At 38.9% G+C, this 21918-nt stretch overlaps 2 protein-coding genes across 26 annotated transcripts in view; one reads left to right on the top strand and one right to left on the bottom strand.

The window, feature by feature from the left end:
• TMEM116 (transmembrane protein 116) overlaps positions 1-21918 on the top strand; it is a 225715-nt gene that overhangs the window by 167987 nt on the left and 35810 nt on the right. For 5 of the 7 annotated variants that reach the window (XR_014251859.1, XR_014251860.1, XR_014251861.1 and 2 more), the window contains exon 11: positions 1863-1966. Coding sequence is in view for 2 of the 7 variants with exons in the window: in XM_082417549.1 (XP_082273675.1) it covers positions 1863-1961 (99 nt within the window). In the remaining 5 variants the exon portion in view is untranslated. Of the gene's footprint in view, positions 1-1862; positions 1967-3466; positions 5236-5740; positions 9475-21918 lie in introns of those variants that run through there. The other 2 variants (XM_082417549.1, XM_082417548.1) reach the window with 2 other exon arrangements.
• The window catches only part of MAPKAPK5 (MAPK activated protein kinase 5), a gene marked incomplete at its 5' end in the record, with an annotated part of 63661 nt that overhangs the window by 6480 nt on the left and 35263 nt on the right, over positions 1-21918 (bottom strand). For 10 of the 19 annotated variants that reach the window (XR_014251856.1, XR_014251857.1, XM_082417516.1 and 7 more), the window contains 9 exons: positions 581-701; positions 2602-2789; positions 5242-5322; positions 15027-15122; positions 15873-15958; positions 17392-17504; positions 18945-19042; positions 19836-19911; positions 20397-20470. Coding sequence is in view for 17 of the 19 variants with exons in the window: in XM_082417516.1 (XP_082273642.1) it covers positions 581-701; positions 2602-2789; positions 5242-5322; positions 15027-15122; positions 15873-15958; positions 17392-17504; positions 18945-19042; positions 19836-19911; positions 20397-20470 (933 nt within the window). Of the gene's footprint in view, positions 1-580; positions 702-2601; positions 2790-5241; positions 5323-15026; positions 15123-15872; positions 15963-17391; positions 17505-18944; positions 19043-19835; positions 19912-20396; positions 20471-21918 lie in introns of those variants that run through there. The other 9 variants (XM_082417517.1, XM_082417519.1, XM_082417511.1 and 6 more) reach the window with 5 other exon arrangements.

Raw genomic sequence — 21918 nt, 5'->3', positions numbered from 1 at the left:
CTGCCACACCCATTTTACCAACTTCCCATCAATGAAGTCAGGCTTCATTACATGAAAAGGGGTTAAATATGTAAAGGGGTTAAAAAATGCCACACAATAGTTAATAACTGTGATGGGTTTTGCCTTCTCTTTGGGAACCCTTCCCTAATTACAGCCCTTCAAAGATGTTCTCTTTTTCTGAATTTCCATAGCATTCACAGAAAATTTAGCATGCAAAAGCTCTGATGTCTGAAAATGTTCCCTCTTTGTTTTGTGTTTATTGGTCTTTCCAACCAGTCTTGTTTAAACTCCTTGGGCAAAAGAACAGTGTCTGATACTGCTCTGTGCCCCCAACCCCATAGCACAAATATGGAGGATAGTCCTTTGAGTGTTCCCTTAGTGTATTTACCAGGCCTTGATCTGGTCTTTTATGGAAAGAATCTCTATATTTCCAATCCTGATCTTTGGAAGACCAGAGATGTTTCTCTGGGAAAGACTGTGTGCTCTGCATTGTTTTGCCTTTAACCCCTCATTGAGTCAAGCCTCAGCATTCCTTCCCAACACAGCCTTTTCGGCCAACAAAATAAGCATCATTCAAAACCTTATCCATCATCAGTTGAGCAGAGGGTAGCACATTATCCAGGGCCTCAGTTGAGTTGAGCCAGGGGTGATCCAACACTCCCTCGATGGTAAGTCTTTCCTCTGGTTTGACCTTCAAGAGCCTGTGGAGAAAAGGCCAACAGGGCTGCCATGCAGTTGCTTCCAGAGGCCGGGAAGTTCCTGGGTCTGGCTCTAACCAGCTCCAGCTTCTGACTTTCCACCGACTCTTACAAGCCTAGGCTTTCTATTTGCAGGACAGAGGTGGGGCTCTCGTCCCTAACCGTTAGTTGTGAGGGCACTCTGTCCTTAGGCAGTTCTTTATATACTAAATAAATTGAGATAAGAATGGTAGGAAAAGGCTTAGTCCAGTGATACCTCAGACTGAGTTCTAGGTTCAGTAAAGTAATCTTACATATGGCTTACAGTTCCTGAGACACTGAATCCCCAGACTAATGTTTCTAGGACAGTGGGCTATAATTTCCAAAAGGGACTCAAAATGCTCTTTTGGCTAACCGTGACTGTAAAATTAGTCGAGGGGTCATACAGTTCTGAAAATCCAGGTTGCTACTTGTGATAAAACTCTTAGATGTCACCATTTGGCAGGACATGAACCCTTTATTCCAAAGACATTCAAAAGCTAAAAATCTAATCTCTGAGAAGGGGATGGCATTTCCTTCTAAGCCTAATGTATTGTTCTGTACCATCGGCTTTTTGACCATAGTTCTTTACATCTTGTACATTTATCCTGATGCAATTCCTAGCTCACCCCAGCATATTCCCTGGGCCTTTTACAGCACCTTCTTCCAAATACATAGCCTCCCATTCCAAACATCAGAGTCAGGACAACATGCCTACTTGCTCTTTCATGTTCTCTGTAACCTTCTGGATCATTGTGAACAAACAGCTTCAGATTCTAAAGAAAGGGTTATTTAGAAAAGAATCTCAATGCTGAAAGAAGATAATCAATGTTGCTCTAGGGACAGGAAATATATTCTACAGAACTGCAAAGAACCAATTAGAGGATACTGATATTTTGGTTAAGTAACTGAGAATACAGCAGGGAAAGAGCATAGGAAGACAAACGATGATTTAAACATTGCCTCCACCCTCCTAACTTTCACTTGTATATTTTAGAAACTAGTCCCTTTTCGAATACATAAACACCTAACCAACAGAACAAGCTCACTTCTGAAAGAGAGTAATCTCCATAGAGAAACAGCTGTACTATTAGGAGACAGTTCCCAGGTACTGCCCCTTTAATGCTTATCTTTATCGCATTACAGATGAAGAAACTGAAACCAAAAGAGGAGAAATTACTCAGTGAAGAACTAGGAATAGGAATACCAGAACAACGTCCAAGTCCCAGGCAGCTAAGCCTCTGACACAGGTGGGTAGAAAAAGCAAAGACACCTCATATTTAGGTCTGACTTCTTTCTTAGTGCTCTAGCTAATTTCTCCAAAGGACTCTGAATGTCAAGTCTCCATCATCCATTCACTAACCCTAATTCTTCTAAACCTTTCCATCTTAATATACACCACAGCAACCAACTAGCAGTAGGAAGGGCAGGAGGTGGGGTCCAGGCCCTGCACAACCAATCACACACTCCCACAGCAGCTAAGGAATGAAAAGCCAAAAGCATCATGGTCATTTTAGCACCCCAGTTCAGTTCCTGGAATCATGTCTGTCCCAAATGACCGGCCTCCGTGCAGGAAGTGTACACCAGGGGGGTTACCATTTAAGGTCCTAAATTAATGCTCACAGATACAATGGCTACCAAGGGACCTGGATTCAACCCTAAGGACAAATTCTAGGAGTGCAACAGGAGGGAGCAAAGCTCCAATTTCACCAAGGTGTGGACACTGAGAACTCTCATCTCAGGCTCCAGGGAAAATTTTCTGTAATGCTGAAATGAGAAGGAGCATGCCTGGGAAACAAATGACTTTCCTTTACCCAACATTCCTTTGTGTTCCACCACTTTTAAGGCCTCCCTGGCCTCCCCCCGCAGTGGCCTGGGGACTCACTTCCTCACAACATCTTTGGCCATCTCTGAGATCTGGCTCCACTCTTCCTCTGGGAACTCAAAACTGCCTGTCATGATCTTTCTCCGCATATCCTTTGGGATAGTCCGGCTGTGGTGTCTGGAGTAAAAAGGAGGGTATCCGCACAACATCACGTAGATAATCACCCCTAGGGACCACAAGTCACAGCTCTGAAAGCAAAAAGAACATGGTCACTCACAGCAGAGGCACAGCTCTAAAATAAAGTCTCTAGGACTGACCCAGAAACAGCCCTTGATATACACAGGCTGATATCTCCGAGAATCACTTCACAGAGACTGTAAAAGCTTCAGGAAGTCTTAAGAGAATTAAGTGCTACCAACACTACACATGTGCACACCATATATACAAGGCCAGTCTGGGGTAAAATAGTCACTTTTATTCTCACTGCTTAGGCCCAAGCTGCTATCTGATTATTATTGGGTACAGATGTAGGATACTTTGTCCCCAGCCAGAAAAGTGATAGATATAAGCCAGCTGGTTGTGAAACATTTACTCTGTCCACCTGGGCAGGGTTGAGGGTGCAGGAACAAAGCAGCTAGAACACAGGTGGGCTGACTCTATAAAACAGCACAAGTCATTTTATAAAGGCCCAAAGCAGTCTGACAAAGATTAGGGATAGGCACTGCAGGGAAAAACAGGAGGCTAAAAGCAATCCTTTGGCCATGAAGGACTCACTGTGCCCATTTGCAAGACCATTCTTGGGGAAGATATTCTGAATGAAACAAAACTGCCACTAACTACCATGTCTGTAGATATTAAGGTGATTTCATGGCCTGTAGTCACAGCATGCTTATTAATAAAGGACTCCTATTTTAATTAAATGTAGCTCTACCTGCCTCGGAAACTGGGTCCTCAGAGGCTTCAACCCAAGCCCCTCCTGAATTGCAGGACAAAAGCAGTGCCCACCTGAGAAAGGCAGCCCAGGGAGCCTGCCACTGTGGCCACACGCTCCTCACACCACAGCTGTGCGCTGCTCTGAGTGAAGCCTGGAAAATGAGGTGTCTCAGGTACTCTCAGCCATGTCTTGGCATCATACTAGTAGACATTTACAGATGACATGACCCATGCTGTAGAACATACTTATAAAATTATAGAGGTGAAAGGAAATCTTAAAAAATAGTTCACATGAGGAAACTGATACTACAGAGATCTTGTCATCTCTAAGGTCATCTGTCAAGAGTGAAACTAAGTGTACCAACCAACATCATACAGCTGAATGGTGGTGGAGTCACAGCAAGTCACCTGGCCTACTGCCTCTTTTTCTTTTTAATTAAGGTTGATGTATTTATTTAACTTTTGAAAATTTAACTACATCTTTTTACATTATTTTTATTTAAAAAATTATTTGCAAATGTAGCAGTCAGTGTTCACTTAGTTGCCAATATAAAGATGATAACTAGACCAACATATATACACATTCAAAAGTAATATGAACTTATTTCAATATATTACTCATCTGTGGAGTGTAAATTTTATGAATGCCGTGCTAATTCACAAACACCACTAGATTCACAACATGGAACAGGAAGAGGAGAAAAAAATAGTACTGGGAAATAATATATCACACAAGAATCCATTGTATTCATGATGAGAAGACCGTATCAAGTAAATTAATATCTCTGTTAGCTAAGTGCTTCTACCACTCAATTCCTGCCTGCATTGGGAAGCAGGAAGCAGTTTCTGACTGACTATAATCAGCACAGCCCTCACTTCCAACCTTCACTATATAAGGGCACAGCTGCCTACAGTTTTGCAAGTAGATCAAGATGGTGTGGAGCAGTTCTTACTTGGGGACTGAACAGTGTTAATCATGAAAGTAGTTGTTTAGAGTTCTGGTCATGCTGTGCCAGTGCCAATGCAAGTGGAGGGTCCTGAGTGCCACAGAAGCCTGTGTGTTCTTCGATATATATGCCTGCATGTGTGCACACACATGCATTAGGAATATGTGGGGCCCTCTAAAGGTGTGGGACCAGGAAGAGCTGGCCTGCCTTTCTACCATCCTCAGCTCCCTCTCTACCATCTATATCACCTGGAGTCCCCAAGCAGCATCATTTTTTTCTGATCTACTCAGTGACTCCAGGACCTCTAGGACCTGTTTCAAGGTCCTATAAACCTCTTATACTTTAGAACAGAGAAGCTTGATGTGTAGGCTACTGATTAAGAACTGTGAAGTACCAGGTAACACTTGGGAGCACTTGCTGTGTGTACTAGACACTGTTCTAAGTTGGGTATTTTATGGGGTTAGAAAGAATGGCACCATAAATGGACAAATAATATTCTCTGAAATGGCCTCCACCTCAAAAAAGCAAGACAAACATATCTTTTAAATGTTATCAGTGGACTGTACAGCTAGCCAAATAAATAACCTCCAGGTGACCATAGCCTTTGGTTCCTGCTGCAAAACCTAAACTAGTATGAATCTTACTTCATCAGACAAATACTTGAATTCCACTCTTCTGCATATGTGGCTGCTTTCAGCCTCTTCGGCAGCAATATTAAGGGATAAGAATAGAATTTGCCACCTTCCCAGAGGGCCACAAACACCTCATAGGAGAAGAGGGGCTACACCCAAGGGGTAAAGATTAGTATCTCCTCTCCTACCTTGTTATAAGTGTAGGGTGTTGGCGAGGTAGGTATGATGCCAGATTTCTCCTTCTGATGCCTTCTCTGTGCCTCCAGTACCTGTCAGAGTTATACCAAAGGGGACAGTTTACTGAAAATCACACCAGCGACCTGCAGCTTGAGACAGACTGCTGGAAGGCTGAAGAGGGTAGTCACTGGCAGTCAACAATCAACAACTGAAAAAAACTCTACATAAATACTTTCAAAAACCTTTTTCTCTCTTGCAATCAGCAATTTATCAGTGTTTGCGTAGGTCAAGGATATGAAGATTAAGTCCCTGAAGGAGATTTATCTCTTCTTCCTCTCGATCTGAGGTTACTTTTACCTAGGGGAGTCCCTTATGCCTTTGAAAGCAGTGAAAGCAGAATGGTGCTGGCCAGCAGTCCAGGTTCGAGGTATTTGTTGCCATGAGGGACTGTAATAGTCACATGGGTCTAGGTGTTAAGTGCTCCAAGGAGGTAACCACTGCCATCCACAGGGCCATCCTCCTGGCCAACCTCTCCACTGTCATGGGTAATGGGACTCCTGGGAACACAAGATTGGCAGACCCCATACAGTTCCTTGAAGGTGACAGGATACTGCAGCTCTCTGCTGGTATGTTTCATCCTTGCACCCAGATCCACTGCTATTGTCTTGGCCTTCATGGCCACAAAGCTGCTGCTGACAGCAGATACTGAAAACTGTTACACCTTGGTCAGCGGCTGCACTGCCTCCTTGGGCAACTTTACCAAGGCCACCTTCAATGCCACCTCTAAGACCTACAGCTATCTTACGCCTGACCTCTCAAAGGGGACTGTGCTCACCAAGGCTCCCTATCAGCAATTCATTGACCATCTTGTGTTGCACAAGGCTCGTGTTTTCACACAAGAATAATAAAGTGAATTAATTAAACCTGAAAAAGAAAATACCACTTATGAGAGCATAAAAAAATTAAGAATAAATCTAAAAAGAAATGTGAAAGACCTGTACACTGAAAACTATACAAATATTGCTGAGCAAAACCAAAGACAAAAATAAATGGAATAATACAGCTGGCTTATGAGTCAGAGGGCTCAATGTTGTTATGATGCCAGTGCTCCCATACTGAACTATATGTTTAAAACAACCCTAGTCAAAATCCCAGCATGCTTTTTTGTAGAAGTAAACAGCCAATTCTAAAGTTCATATGGAAATGCAAAGAAATTTGAATAGCCAAAACAACTATGAACAAGAAGAACAAAGTTGGAGGGCTAAAACTACCTTATCTCAAAAATTATTAAAAAGTGTCAGTAATCAAAACAGTATGGTATTAGTGTAAAGACAGACAAAGAGATCAATGGAACAGAGTGGAAAATCCAAAAATAAACCCACACATATACATTCAACTGATTTTTGACAAAGGCTCAGAAGCAATGCAGTAGAGAAAAGATAGCTTTTCAACAAATGGTACTGGAACAACTAGATATCCAAATGCTAAAAATGAACTTGGATCTATACCACACACATTATACAAAAATTAACTCAAAATGGATCACAGACCTAAATGTAAAGCCTAAAATTATAAAACTTGTAGCAGAAAATCTTTGTGATCTTGAGTTAGATTTCTTGGATAGAAAACCAAAAGCAGAGTCCAAAAAATTTTTTTTAAAAATTAACAAATTGGCCTTCACACCAAAATTAAAATCTTTTGATCTTCAGAAGATGTTGCTACCACCTCACAACAGTCAGAATGGCCATCATCAAAAAGTCTACAAATAGGGACTTCCCTGGTGGCACCGTGGTTAAGATTCCACACTCCCAATGCAGGGGGCCTGGGTTTGATCTCTGCTCAGGGAACTAGATCCCATTTGCATGCCGCAACTAAGAGTTCGTATGCCACAACTAAGGAGCCCACCTGCTGCAACTAAAAAGCCCAAGTGCCGCAACTAAGGAGACTGCAAGCTGCAACTAAGGAGCTGGTGAGCTGCAACTAAGGAGCCCACCTGCTGCAACTAAGACCCAGCACAACCAAATAAATAAATATTTTTTAAAAATCTACAAATAATAAATGCTGGAGAGGGTGTGGAGCAAAGGGAACCCTCCTACACTGTTGGTGGGAATGTAAATTGGTGCAGCCACTATGGAAAATAGTATGTAGGCTGCTTTAAAAACTAAAAATAGAGTTACCATATGATCCAGTGATCCCATTCCTGGGTGTATATCCGGAAAAGATGAAAACACTAATTTGAAAAGATACATGCCGCCCAGTGTTCACAGTAGCACTATTTACAATAGGCAAGACATGGAAACAACTTAAATGTCCATCGATTGATGAATGGATAAAGACGATGTGATACACACACACACACACACACACACACACACACACACACACACACACACAATGGAATATTACTCAGCCATAAAAAAGAATGAAATAATGCCATTTGTAGCAACACGGATGGACCTAGAGATTATCATACTACGTGTAGTAAGTCAGACAGAGAAAGACAAATATCATGTGATATCACTTATATGTGGAATCTAAAAAAGTGATACAAATGAACTCATTCACAAAACAGAAATAGACTCACAGACTTAGAAAACAAACTTATGGTTATCAAAGGGGAAAGTGGGGGAGGGATAAATTGGGAATTTGGGATTAACAGATACCCACTACTATATATAAAATAGATAAACAACAAGGACCTATTGTATAGCACAGGGAACTATATTCAATGTCTTGAAATAACCTATAATGGAAAAGAATCTGAAAAAGTATATATATGTGTGTGTGTGTGCACCTGAATCACTTTGCTGTACACCTGAAACACCATAAATCAACTATGCTTCAATTTTTAAAAAAAGAAAAAAAAAAAAGACACTGTTAAGAGAATGAAAAGATAAGCCACAGACTGGAAGAAAATCTTTCCAAAGCATATATCTGATAAACGACTTATATCCAAAATATATTAAAAAACTCTAAAATTCAGCAATAAGAAAATAAACAATCCAATTTAAAATATGGGGAAAAGATCTGATCCGATACTTCACCAAAGAAAATATACAGACAGCAAAGAAGCACCATGGATGCTCAACATCATTAGTTATTAGGGAAATGCAAATTGAAACCACAATGAAATACTGCTACATAGTCACTAAAATAGCTAAAATTAAAAACACTGCCCAGGGGACTTCCCTGGTGGCACAGTGGTTAAGGCTCCATGCTCCCAATGCAGGGGGCCTGGGTTTGATCCCTGGTTAGGGAACTAGATCCCACATGAATGCCGCAACTAAGGAGCCCATGTGCTGCAACTAAAGAGCCAGCAAGCCGCAACTAAGGAGCCCTCAAGCCACAACTAAGGAGCCTGCCTGCCTCAACTAAGGAACCCACGTGCCACAACTAAGGAGCTGGCAAGCCTCAACTAAGGAGCCCGTGAGCCACAACTAAGAAGCCTGCCTGCTGCAACTAAGACCCAGCGCAACCAAATAAATAAATATTTAAAAAAATTAAAATACATAAATAAATAAAAAATAAAAAGACTGTCCATACCAAATGCTAGTAAGAATGTGGAGGACCTGAAACTTTCATACACTGCTGATGGGAATGTAAAATTGAACACCACTTTGGAAAACAATTTGGCAGTTTCTAAATAAGTTAAATACATCTACCACATGATCTAGCCATTCCACTCTAGGTATTTACCAAAAGGAAAAGGAAATAAATGTCCATCCAAAAATTTGTGCAAAAATGTTTATAACAGGTTAATTTTTAACAGCCAAAAACTGAAAACAACCCAGATGTCCATCAATAGATGAGTGGATAAACAAACCATGGTATATCCACATAATGGAATACTTCCCAGCAGTAAAAACGAAAGAACTATTGATACATGCAATAACATGGATAAATCTTAAACATAATTTTGCTGAGTGAAAGAAAACCCCCCCAAAAGAAAATACCATACGATGTGCTACTTTATATATAAATCTACAGAAAATGCAAACTAATCTATAATGACAGAAAGCAGATCAACTGTTGCCTGGGAATGAAGGGAAAAATAGAGAGGCAGGGAAGGATTATCAAGGGGCACAATAAAATTTTGGGGGGTGACAAATATGTTCACTACCTTGACTGTGGTGATGGTTTAACGAGTGTGTGTGTGTGTATGTCAAAACTTGTAAGTTGTGCAATTTAAATATGTATAGTTTATCATGTATCAATTATATCTCAATAAAAAAAATTTTTTTAAAGAGGGCTTCTTATATAAAACAAATCTCAAAAAGAATAAGCACCAGCTATATATATATGTATATACATATGTATATATATATGTATATATATATACACACACACACACACATATATATATATACATATATATATAAATGACATGCTGGCCATGATGGATTAACCAGTACAACTTGCATTTCCACCATACACAATTAGAATATTGGACAAAATATAAAAAACACCTTTTCTGCCACTGAATAGGCAATACAGATCAGTGAACCCTGAGAGAGAGCAAGCAAATGTGGTAAGTCCAATGAACTACCAAAAGGCACTTTGTGGAATGCAGTTCAGGGAAAGAGAATCTAAGCAGGGCACAGGGGGTTCACAGAGTTCAGCAGTGTGGCTGAAATTAGTGGAGCAGAGTATTAACTGTGGGGAAGGTACACAAAAATCTGCATAAGGATCCCTTTGAGTCTAGCTAAATAGTAAGCTGCACATAGTAGAGCAAGACTCCATGAAGCCAGGGAAGCAACCAGGTACTGGAATGACTACTGGAGCTGTAAGCTAAATAATTCCCAGATGTCACACAAGTCTAGGAGGTATCTGAGCTCCAACTAGCCAGAGTAAAGAGACCTCACTGAACATGTGGGGCATCAATAGAGGACCCAGAAGTGATTCATCTGGGGAGTAGGGTTGAAGTAGCCCTAGAATAAATCCTGTTCTAGACTTGCCCTGACAGAACTTAAAAATGAGTTTCAAAACAATCAAGCTAATCCACAAGTAACTTAACCACTCGCCAAAACAATCTTTAATACTCTTCAATGACAACAAAATCCAGACATTCACCAACATAATATTACAAGATCCAGCATCCAATCAAAATTTACTAGACATGCAAGGAAGCAGAAAAATGTTATCCAGAGCCAGGAAATGGGATCTATAGCCAGGAAGGAAAAAAATCAATCAACAGAAGCAGACTCAGAAATGACAGATGATGCAATCAGCAGACAAGGACTTAAATAAGTTATTAAATATGCTGAGGTACTTAAAGGGAAACATTAACAAAATGAGAAGAGAAACAGATTATATAAATCTGAAGTGAGGAAATTCACAGATTAGACAACGCAGAAGAGTAGTGAAATTGAAAACCTAGCAATAGAATCTAGCCAAAGTGGAGCACAGATAGAAAAAAAAAAAAAATGAAGGAAGAAAAAAAAAAAAGATCAGAACCTCAGTGCTCAGTGTGTGAGCTAACATACATACAACTGGAGTCTCATTAAAATGGCACAGAGAGGTCAAGCACAAAAATATTTGAATAAATGTCTGAAAATTTTCCTAAATTGGTAAACACCATAAACTGACAGATCCAAGGAGCTCAATAAACCCCTAGCAGGAAAAACAAACACCCATACTATAATCAAATGGCTGGGACTGCTGTTTCTGTCTAGGATGTAGAGAGCTGGAAATGGTGTCACTCTCACCCTAACAGCAAGGAAAAACCAGATAAACTATAAAATCATAAACTATAAAATCATCACTTTTCTTGAACTCATCAGAGGTCTCAAAGCAACAAAGTATTCTTGTCCCTTCCAAGAAGAGACAACACATAAAGACTGGCTCATCTGTGACAGAGCCCAGGAGAAAGCATTATAGCATGCCATAAGCATAAAAAGAATTTGGCTAAATTTTTAACAAATTGCTAAAGGCAAAGTTGGGGATAGCAGACCCTTAGGAGCCATGGAAACAAGGGGCATTCGCACCCACTCGCAGGCTCTTCTGCTCTTGAGACTCAAGAAAACAGGACCTGACCAAGACTGAGGCTGGTTCAGAAAAGAGATACCTCTCCACCCATCGTTGCCATCACCCTCCACCAGGCTAGCAAGCACCAAGTAATAAGTAACAGCAGTCCACTGTTAGTGGCAGAAAAAGACTGTGAAGCGAAAGCCCCTCTGAGGCAGAGGCACACAGCCAATGCCAAAGCTGAAGATGGAGAAGAAACATTTAATAAAAAACATAAACCTGTGGCACCCCAAACCCCACCCTAAGCACAAGGTAACAAGAGAGGAGTCTCAAGCCAGTGACACAGTAAAAATAACAATAGCAACAACAGAGCTCAAACTAAGCTCAACTCCTAAGTAGACTGACTCAATTCCCTACCCCCATACTAAAGGACTAACTGCAGAAGCAGCAAGCCAACTTCCAGACTTCCACCTCCATCTCTACAGATCCTACAAAGATTTAAAAGGTTAATAAGGGATTATCATAATTTTATGCCAATAAATTAAAAAACAAATAGTCAAATTTCTTGAAAGACACAAATTACTAAAACTGGCTCAAGAAGAAATATAAAAATTCAATAGATCTATACCTATTTTTAAATTGATTACATCATTAAAAATCCACAATGAAAACTCCAAAATACCAATCTTACACAAACTGTTTCAGAAAATAAAGGAGGAAGACACGTTTCCCAACTAATAGTATGATGTCAGCATTATTACCCTGATACCTTGAAACAAGGCAAAGACATTATGAGAAAAGATTATGGACCAATATCCCTTTTGTTAAAAAACACAAAATCCTTAACAAAATATTAGCAAAACAAATCAATCATCATGACTAAGTGAGTTTTATCTTAGGAATGTAAGATTGGTATAATGCCTGAAAATCAATTAATTCATCATATTAACAAAATAAAGAAGAAAAAATATATCATCAGTTCAACAGATGCAGAAAAAGCACTGGGTAAAATTTAACACATTCCCTTTCAGTAAACTAGGAACAGAAGGAAACTTACTCAACCTGATAAAGGACATCTACAAAAAAACATAACAGTTAATATCATACTTAATGGTGAAAGACTGAACATTTTTTTCTGTAAGATCAGGAACAAGGCAAGGACGTCTGCTCTCATCACTTATATTCAACTGGTAGTCCTAGCCAACACAATAAGGGAAGGAAAAGAAATAAAAGGCAAACATACTGGAAAGAACAAAGTAAAACTGTCTTTATTCACAGATGACATGACTTTGTATGTAGAAAATCTTAACAAATCTATAAAAAAAATCTACTAGAATTAATAAGCGATTTAGGCAAGATCCCAGGATTCAAGGGATCAAAAATCATTTATTTCTCTACAAACTATAAACAATTGGAAAATGAAATTTTTAAAAATAACATTTCCAATAATTTCCAAAAACATAAAATACAGGAAAAAATTTAAGAAAATAGGTATAAAGCCTATACACTAAGAAATATAAATGTTTCTGAGAAAAATTAAAGACCTAAATAAATGGAAAGATATACCATGTTCATTGAGTAGAAGACTTTATATTGTTAAGATGTCAATTCTCTCCAAATTCATCTATAGATTAAAAACAATTCAAATCAAATCCCAGGAGGCTTTTCTGTCATAGAGAATTGAATTCTAAAATTTACAGAGAAATGCAAAGGATCCAGAATAGTGAAAACAATTTTGAAAAAGAATACATCTGAAGGACTTATTACACTATCTGAGGTCAAGACTTAATATAAAGCTACAGTGATCCAGATGATATATAGACATATGTATCAAAAAAACAGAATAGAGCCTAGAATAGAGCAACACATATATGGTCAATTGATTTTCGACAAAACTGCAAAATAATTCAATTCGACAAAACTGTAAGGTAATTCAATGAGGCAAGGATAGTCTTTTCAACAAGTGATATGGAAACAACATCCATAAGGGAAAAAAAGAAGCTTGACCCTTTATACACACACACACACACACACACACACACACACACCTCAAATGGATCATAGTCTAAAATGTAAAAGCTAAAACTATAACCTTTAATAAGAAAACATGAGAAAATCTTCATCTCCATGGATATGGAAAGACTTCTTAGGAACAAAAAGCACTAACCATTGAAAAAAAAAATTGGTGAATTGGACTTGATCAATATTTAAAACTTCTATTCAAAAGATCATTAAGAAAACTGATGGGGACTTCTCTGGCGGTCCAGTGGCTAAGACTCTGTGCTTCCAGTGCAGGGGGCATGGGTTTGATCCCTGATCAGGGAACTAAGATCCCACATGCCAAGTGGCACAGCCAAAAAAAAAAAGAAAACTGAAATGCAAGCCACAGACTGAGAGAAATATTCATAATAGATATGTTGTAGGCAGAATAATGGCCTCCCAAAGAAGTCCTGTTGATTAAATTAAGGATCTTGAGATGGGGGATTATCCTGGATTACCCAGGTGGGTCCAATGTAATTGGACCCGGTCAGAGTCAGAGAGACTGGAAGATGCTACCTACGCTGCTGTCTTTGAAAATGGAGGAAGAGGCCACAAGCCAAAGAATGCAGGTGGCCTCAGAAGCTGAAAAGGCAAGGGAATGGATTCTCCCCTAGAGCCTCCAAAAGGAACACAGTCCTGCTGACATCCTGAACCATTTCAGACTTCTGACCTCCAAAACTGTAAGGTAATAAATGTGTGCTGTTTTAAGTTACTAAGTTTGTGGCAATTTGTTACAGCAGCAGTAAAATATTAATACATATATATGACAAAGAACTTGTATCCAGAATATAATAAAAACAATTCTTATATCTCATTAATAAAACAACACAAAAAGGGCAAAAGATTTGTACCCATACTACACAACAGAATGTTGTACCCATATTTCACAACAGAACAGCCAGTAGACACATGAAAAAATATTCAACAACAGTAGCCATCAGGAAAATGCTATAATTAAATCCATAACGAAATAACACGAACATACCTACCAGAATGACCAAGATTATAAACACTAACAAACATAAGTTGGTGATAAGAATGTGAAGAAACTGGAACATTTACATTACATTAGTGGTGCATACAACCATTTTGGAAAAAGATTTTACCTAAAGGGGAGGGGTATGTCCCCCAAAACTCGTAAATGAATGTTCCTAGCAGCTTTATTCCTAATGGTGAAAAATAGGAAACAACCTCAAATGGCCATCAGTCAGTGAATGGATAATAAACAAATGTGGCTTGGTCATATGATGGAATACTACTTAGCAATAAAAAGGAACTAATTACTGATACATACAGCAACATGGATGAATCTCAAAAACATGCTGAGCCAAAGAAGTGAAACACAAAAGGTACAGAATTCCATTTTTATGAAATTCTACAACAGGCAAAACTAACCAAAACTAACCAATAATGACAGAAAGTAGATCAGTGGTTTTAATTAAGGGGATTAAGTTAGGAGCAGAATGACTGCAAAGGCACACAAGACAGTTTTTGAAGTGATGGAAATGTTTTGTATCTTGACTTTGGTGATGTTCATGCAGGAGTATCCATTTGTCAAAACTCATCAAACTACACTTAATGTAGAAGTATTTTATTGTATATTAATCATACCTCAATAAGGCTGCTTTTAAAAGAATAAAATGCCTGCACCAAATTAAGCAGCCTATAGGTTTATGAAGCTGAGTCCTCCTTCCATTTGTAATATACACCCACTCATGCTGTGGAATGGAAGAAACGTGAGTCTACAGGCAGCTTGGTGACACATCCTACGGAAGAAACAGCACATGCTTACCTGAGGTGCTACATAATATGGGGTGAACTGAGGTGTCATCAAGTCACCTTGGTCAATTTTGGCAAATCCAAAGTCACACAACTTCACTGGGGCATCCTGAAATAAAACAAATGGGAGTCACTGCTCCAGAGTTCTCGGAAAACATTAAAGGAAAATGCAGGTGCAAGACATGTTACCTTGAGCTCTCAGGAGTTTCTAGCTGAGACATGAACCTATGAGTAGCATGTCCTCACTCTGGAGACAATGATTCGTATTTAGAAACTGTTCTTAGTAATACAGAAGTAAGGAATTTCTACCCACTCACAGTTATCCCTGTTTTATAACTTGTAAAGGCAGCACTAAAATCAAGATGCTTCCTGACTCTATTGTCCCATTATCTCTCATCAATCTAGGGTGCTGCTTCACCCTGAACATCAGCTTCATGATAGCCAGAGTAAGTTATCTGGTGGGACACAGTGCACGGGGCATGGACTGGGGCTGGAGAGGAAAACACACCTTATGAGGGTTAACACTAAACACAACCATTAAGTTCCAAGGTAACATATAACAGCATATAGACTCCTGCCCCTTCCCAAAGTCCTTCCAAATAATACCCAAAATCTAAAGTCCTTATGTACAAACACACATCAGTGTCATCCAAAATGATCGATGCCAGGAGTATGGTACAATTTCTCTGAGCCTCTAGCGAGGGAACAGATATGGGAAAAGTAAGCTGCTTGAAGCACTTTGGCCTAAAGCCTCTTCACCATGGATTCAGAGCACTCCAAACAGATACACACCTACACACTGTTCCTGAACTATACTGAGAGTAGCAGCACTAAAATACAGAAGAGCAAGTCATCTCACCAAAGAGTTATCCTTGAAGAGCAGATTTTCAGGCTTGAGGTCTCTGTGTGCGATGTTTAACAAGTGACAGTGCTGTAGAGCCAAAGCTATCTGGAAAGGACATAATGGAGCAACCATATCTTAGAAAAGATAGCTCTTTAATTCCCCTGGTTTAGAGAACTCAGGATGTTAAAAAATGATCCTTACTAAGTCAATTAAGACTGTGGTCAGTTTTCAATTTTAAAGCAGAAATTAAGTAAGACTTCAGATATCAAGAAATAGAAATGAATTAAGCTGTATTTTGTTCAACAAAAAGAAAAAATACAACAGTAAAACAATTCTTTGTCATAATAAACTGATGGTTAAATCCTGTATGAAATGGGAAAAATGAAATACTTGCACTTCCATTAATCTGAGATGTGACAAGTACTGCAAAGCAAACACTGGGCCAGGCAGTCTTCAGAAGGTCTGGCTTCCCCCTAGCAGGGCAGCAGCACTAACGCCTGACTCAAAGGAAACCTGCACTCTTCAGGGAGCCCAACTTGAAGCTCTGCTTTCAAGAACAACAGAAAGCAGCTGAACGGATTTTTCCACCTGATGTTCTAATCTGTTCATCCAACTGGTTGAAAATGTTGCCTGTTTAGGTGGATTTAAACGACTTTGGTTTTACAGAAGATTATCAGAGCTCATCCTTTAGTTCTAATATTTGAAAAATACAAGCTATAATTTTTAAAATTAAATAGAACAGATTTTATCTGTTCTTTAACACTCTGTATGGAATTGCCTTGGCATTCCAAATATCAGTTCCTCCCTACCAGAAAGGAGGCGTCAAAAAATGCTTGAGGCTCACAGAAAATTTGGAAGAATTTTTTCATTAAGAACCAGTGGGCTATGTGTCCTGCTTCTCTCTGCTTTGCTTGCTTGGCCTGAAGAGAAACCTTGAGGGTTTAGCTTTTTCATCTCCTCATGAGGTTATTTCCAGTTGGATTCCTAGTATTGTTTGTGACGTACATCATCCCTCTAGCAATAAAATGTGATGTCAAAATAGAGAGAACATAAAACCAGGAATAACCCAGAATTACAAAGACCTTAGACTACTATTAAAATCTGATGAGAGAAAGGTGACTCATAAGCAAAAAGTATCTTATATGTAATTGCCTTAGAACATATTTTTACACCATACAGTCTTTCAGGTAGTATCACTAGCATTTTATCTCAAAGTCCAATAACAGTGCTTGGAAGCTATACATCTAAAGATTATCTACAATCTAAAAAGGAGTTAAGATTACCTTCCTTCCAGAGTTTATTTAAATCTTATCATAGGCAAACAATTGAAAACCACTTAAGAATACAGGTCCCCCCCACCAAAGCATAAAAGGGGGTCACATTCCTCCTGTCAAGGCATCTTTTCTAATTACATAACAAAGCAGGCAATGAGAGATCAAATAGAGCTTTTCTTCAAGCTTTCTTTTATTCCCCCCAATGAAATTGTGCTTGTTAACCAACACTGTTGGCAGTTTGATTGGTACCCGGGGTTAACTTGCCTGCTTTGTTACTTGGCTGGCTTGCTTCTCTGTAAAGTGCCGGTGCTGGCTGATTCTGTGAAATAGCTCTCCCCCTTCCATCATCTCCATTACAATTAAGAGTCGAGCCCTGTTTGAAAGCATTTGATTTTGTTAAGTTAAAAAACAAAACAAAACAAAACAAAACTGAAACATCAAGTAGCTAACCTAGATACCTCATCTACAAAGTGTTACTACTTCCTAAATCTAGTCCTACCAAGCCCCTTTGAGTTGGATCCCTTGTCACTACCAGCTGGACACTATGAATGAGGACTATCCCTGACCTAAAGGTTTCTAAGAAGCTAAAAGAAAGCAGAAGAATTAGTTTTGAAGACAATGATGATCCTTTTGAAGATTCTGTACTTAACTTGTATATACATTTTAGGGAAGCTACACTGAAAGTGTATCGAAAACAGAATACGACTTTGTATAGGACATGAATATCAAGTCATTCAGTTGGGCTGTCTTGGTTATTCACTCTCGTGTGTGTGTGTGTGTGTGTGTGTGTGTGTGTGTGTGTGTGTGTGTGTGCGCGCGTGTGTGTGTGTCTCCCCCTCTCTACTCCCTGCCCCCACTCCACTAGTTTTCCATACGACCCACAGCATGCCCAGCAAGATAGCCAGATAGGGTTACACAGCTACTAAATAAAAGCAAAAATTCTCATGTTGTCAAAAAAAAAATCCGAATTTTGGTTACCACTCTTTGATATTAATGCTTCCAACTTCCATCCAAATGCTTTCACCAACAGAGCACAATTTTAAGAAATAATCATTTGATTTTCCATTTTTCTTTACAAATTCATCTTTTTCCATCTGGAAAACTCCTACTCACCCCCTTCAAGTCCTCGCCCCCACGTAACCGCTCTGAGACACCTCACCTCCCCAGCCTACAGAGGGCAGCTCTCCTCCTTTGTAAGCTCAGAATATTTTATGCATGCCTCTCCTTGGTACCTATCACACTGCTAGAATAATAGGTTTATATCTCAGTCCCTTCAATGGAAACCATACCTTATTTAACTTTCAATTCCCTGGAAAAGATTTAGAATGACACCCAATGAGCTTGCCAAACATTTGGAGGCTAAAAGAATGATGTTGATTTCTTCCTTTAAAAGGAATGTCAGATTCAGCAATAAGGGCTTTTTGCCATATCAACGTCTAAGACATTGCCTAGAATAATATTTGGTCTCCTTTTGCTAATTTGAAATAGAATCTGTTTTAATTCCACATTACTCAGGGGGGGCCAGGAGAGTGGGTAGGGTATAGATGAAGCAAGGCTGGCAATGAGTTGATAACTGTTGAGGTTGGGTGATGGGTACTTAAGGATTCATTACATGATTCTTTTACAAATGTTTGAAAATTTCCAAATTAAAAAGTAAAGGAGAGAAGAAAAAGAAAGAGGAAGGGAGGGAGGCAGGCAGGGAGGGAGGGAAGGGATGGGAGAGAAAGAGGGCACAAAAGAAAAGAAGACCCCACTACACCTTGGCTTACATATGGAGAGGTGGTCATGTCATAATGACCCTGTGTAGTCTTACCTGGGGCTGGACTCATGAGGAAACTGTACACTGTTGGCAAACACTTCAATGATTTGAACTATATTTGGGTGTGTGGCACACATCATGTGCAGACGTACCTTAAAGAAGAACAGAGGAAATGTTTCTGTACATAGGGGATGCCAACATTTTCTCTCCAAACTTTCCCCCCAAAACTGACCACACTAGGCCTGGGGATGAGCCTATTACAGTAAAAAACCTTATCACCTGGAATGATGTTAAAAAAAAAGTGTTTTCATACACAGATTACCTCCTTAATGCTCTTTCCATTAAAAAAACCTCACCAACAGATTTATTTACTTCTACTGTCCTATCTATTAGCAAATGAAAAATTTGGTAAATAATACATCTTATTTCAGAAATTATTCATATATCCCTAAGCAAAAGAATAAGTCCTTCATTGCATATTATTAACATGTCATCACCACATCCAAATAATTTTAAACAAATGCCTATTATTAAAAACTAGAAATACATCCTCAGAGTTCTGCTGCAACACCATTTCAATACACTATTCACTAGAACCTTCCTCATACTATTTTATCTCCACTCTTTAAAGACCTTTTCCAATAAGCAAAAACTGAAGTAAACCTGAGTATTTTGGGGTGTAAGAATCGCATTAATTGAAAAAGAACAAAAGGTGGTTTGAAAGGAAGCAAGACTTTACTAACAGCTTTTGGTATTGATGGATGAAGAACTGCTTTATAATGATAACATGGAATAGCAAAAAGTATGAATATAAACAGAGTAAGTATGAACATAAAATTCTTTGTGCATCTCTGTATTCTCTCCAGGAAGCTGCCTTACTTGTAAAAAGAATAATTCTTAGGCACTTCAAATATTTAGGCAAATCAAGGCAATAAAGGACCATACCTCATTTCTAGCTTTTGGACGATCAAAAAGAATTTTCAGTGCAAACCGTTCTTGGGTAGATTTCTTCACACACACTCTAGATTTGGAGAAAAAAGTTCAATCAGAAATCATCTAAGTTATAGTGAAAACTAATTTAACAAGCTGTTCTTTGAGAACTGTGCTTCTAATCAAAAATATATCCAGGCACATCAGAACAAACTTGCCCCCGGGGCTAGCAGATGGAAAGGCAGAGAGGCATCTCGCCCACCCTTCACAGGCCTTAGACATGTGAAATCAACTTGATGCTGGCCAAGAAAGACAAAATGGCCTCTGCTGGCTACAAGTGACTCATACAGTGGCTCCATGGTATCAACATCTTAAATGATTCTGTTACAGATCATGTGACTTCGTCACTTAAATATATTTCTAAATGGATGAGAAAAAGCCTATCATAAATACCTCTGCTTGTTAAATTAAGGCTGTTTCACAAATCTGGCAAACCTAATGCTTCTAACTTAAGATGTATTTCGAACAGGTTCTCTTTAGAACAATTGTGTCATAGTTTGCACATGGGTCTCTTACCTAACTGGACCACTAATTCCAGCTCCCAGCTTCTGAGTCCAATTGATATTGTATTCCTCTAAAATGGAGGTTTCCTATTAAAATAAAAATGGAGGAGGCAGAGAATGATTCTCCAGTTAAAAAGCTGAATAGTTAAGCAGAGGTGGGACAACAGAAAACCTTAATGCTCAACATCTCAGCTTCTGAAAGAAGCTGATAAGTAGAGCTTTGTGTAGGGCTTTATAATTACACATTTCGCCTACAGGACTATGCTAGGCATTGTTTTCCAACAAGAGAAGGCAAACTTTAGGATAAAAAGAAATTCTTCAGCTCATCTGCAAGGTCCATGTGAGTAAATACTCGTTGTGTTTTTTTTTTTTCTTGAGTGTGGGAAGAATATATTCTTTCAAAATGTTTCACTACTAAGTACTTATTTGCCAAATGGTCAAGTATATTTTCTGAGATTCTAGAAAGACTGGTCTGATATATGCTGCTATGATATAGAGGTCTATATCCTTGAACAAGTTGATCAAATTGGAATAACTGAATAAATTAAAACTTAAAAGTTCAAATAAAATAGTAATAAATATCGTAGTACATTTATCTAGTTTTCAAGTGTTATTTTGAGTACAAAGATATTCTGTCACGTTCATTGTATAACTATATTCTTCACAGTTTTAATAGATTCCAATAGCTTTCAATAGTTCCAGATAGAGCCTCTACAGTTTAATTAAAGTTTTTATGGAATTACTGTGTAGTCACTAAATATTGAGCTTCTGTTGCCATATGTTTTTAGGCAAGAAAGCCATACACTTAAACTGTGGTAGGCTAAAATTCATTTTTCAGGGTTCCACGGGTAGAACAGAAAACCAACTATAGACCGGGAGAAATTAGGCCAAAACTCATGAGACTATCAAATTGTTTTGTTGCAATGAAAATCTGATAGATTATAATTAGCAACAGAATCCTGATTCCCAGGTATAGGAACAGGATATTTGTCTACGTAACACAAACTCATTGAGCAGTTAGTAAGTGCCAGGCACCAGGATAAGTTCAGAGATGAAAACAGAGCTTCTGTCCAATGAATATGTAAGTGTATAAAACAAGCTTAGAATAGCCTTCATATCCACACCTTCCCTGCTGCCAGTTCTTGATAAAGGTTCCCATCATATAGTAAATGCTCAATAACTATGGAATGAATGACTAGAAAGGTAGACTAAAACCAGGTGATGGAAGGACATTGATTTGCGAGGGACTAGCAAAATCATTACACAAACTCTCTTCTGAAAAACTGTATATCAGGGTTAAGGAGCTTGTCAAAGTCACACAGTGAGTTTTGGGCACTGATAAGACTAGAATCTATGGCTTTGGCCTCTTCCCCAGCATCATTCATCTTTGGCATCATCCCCAGCTATCAGGGGTAACTGCCCAGGCCCCAGCATGAGGATTAGGAATGAATCCTGCCCAATTAGGGAGGTCCCAGGTCTCCACTCACCATCTCCTGAACAGAATTCAAACCTACCCATTTAACCTGTCTACCTCT

The sequence above is a fragment of the Balaenoptera physalus genome, assembly GCF_965194825.1.
Source record: "Balaenoptera physalus genome assembly, chromosome: 12".
Taxonomy (NCBI): domain Eukaryota; kingdom Metazoa; phylum Chordata; class Mammalia; order Artiodactyla; family Balaenopteridae; genus Balaenoptera; species Balaenoptera physalus.
Note: the sequence above shows the minus strand (reverse complement) of the source record. Positions and strands in the feature narration are given on the sequence as shown.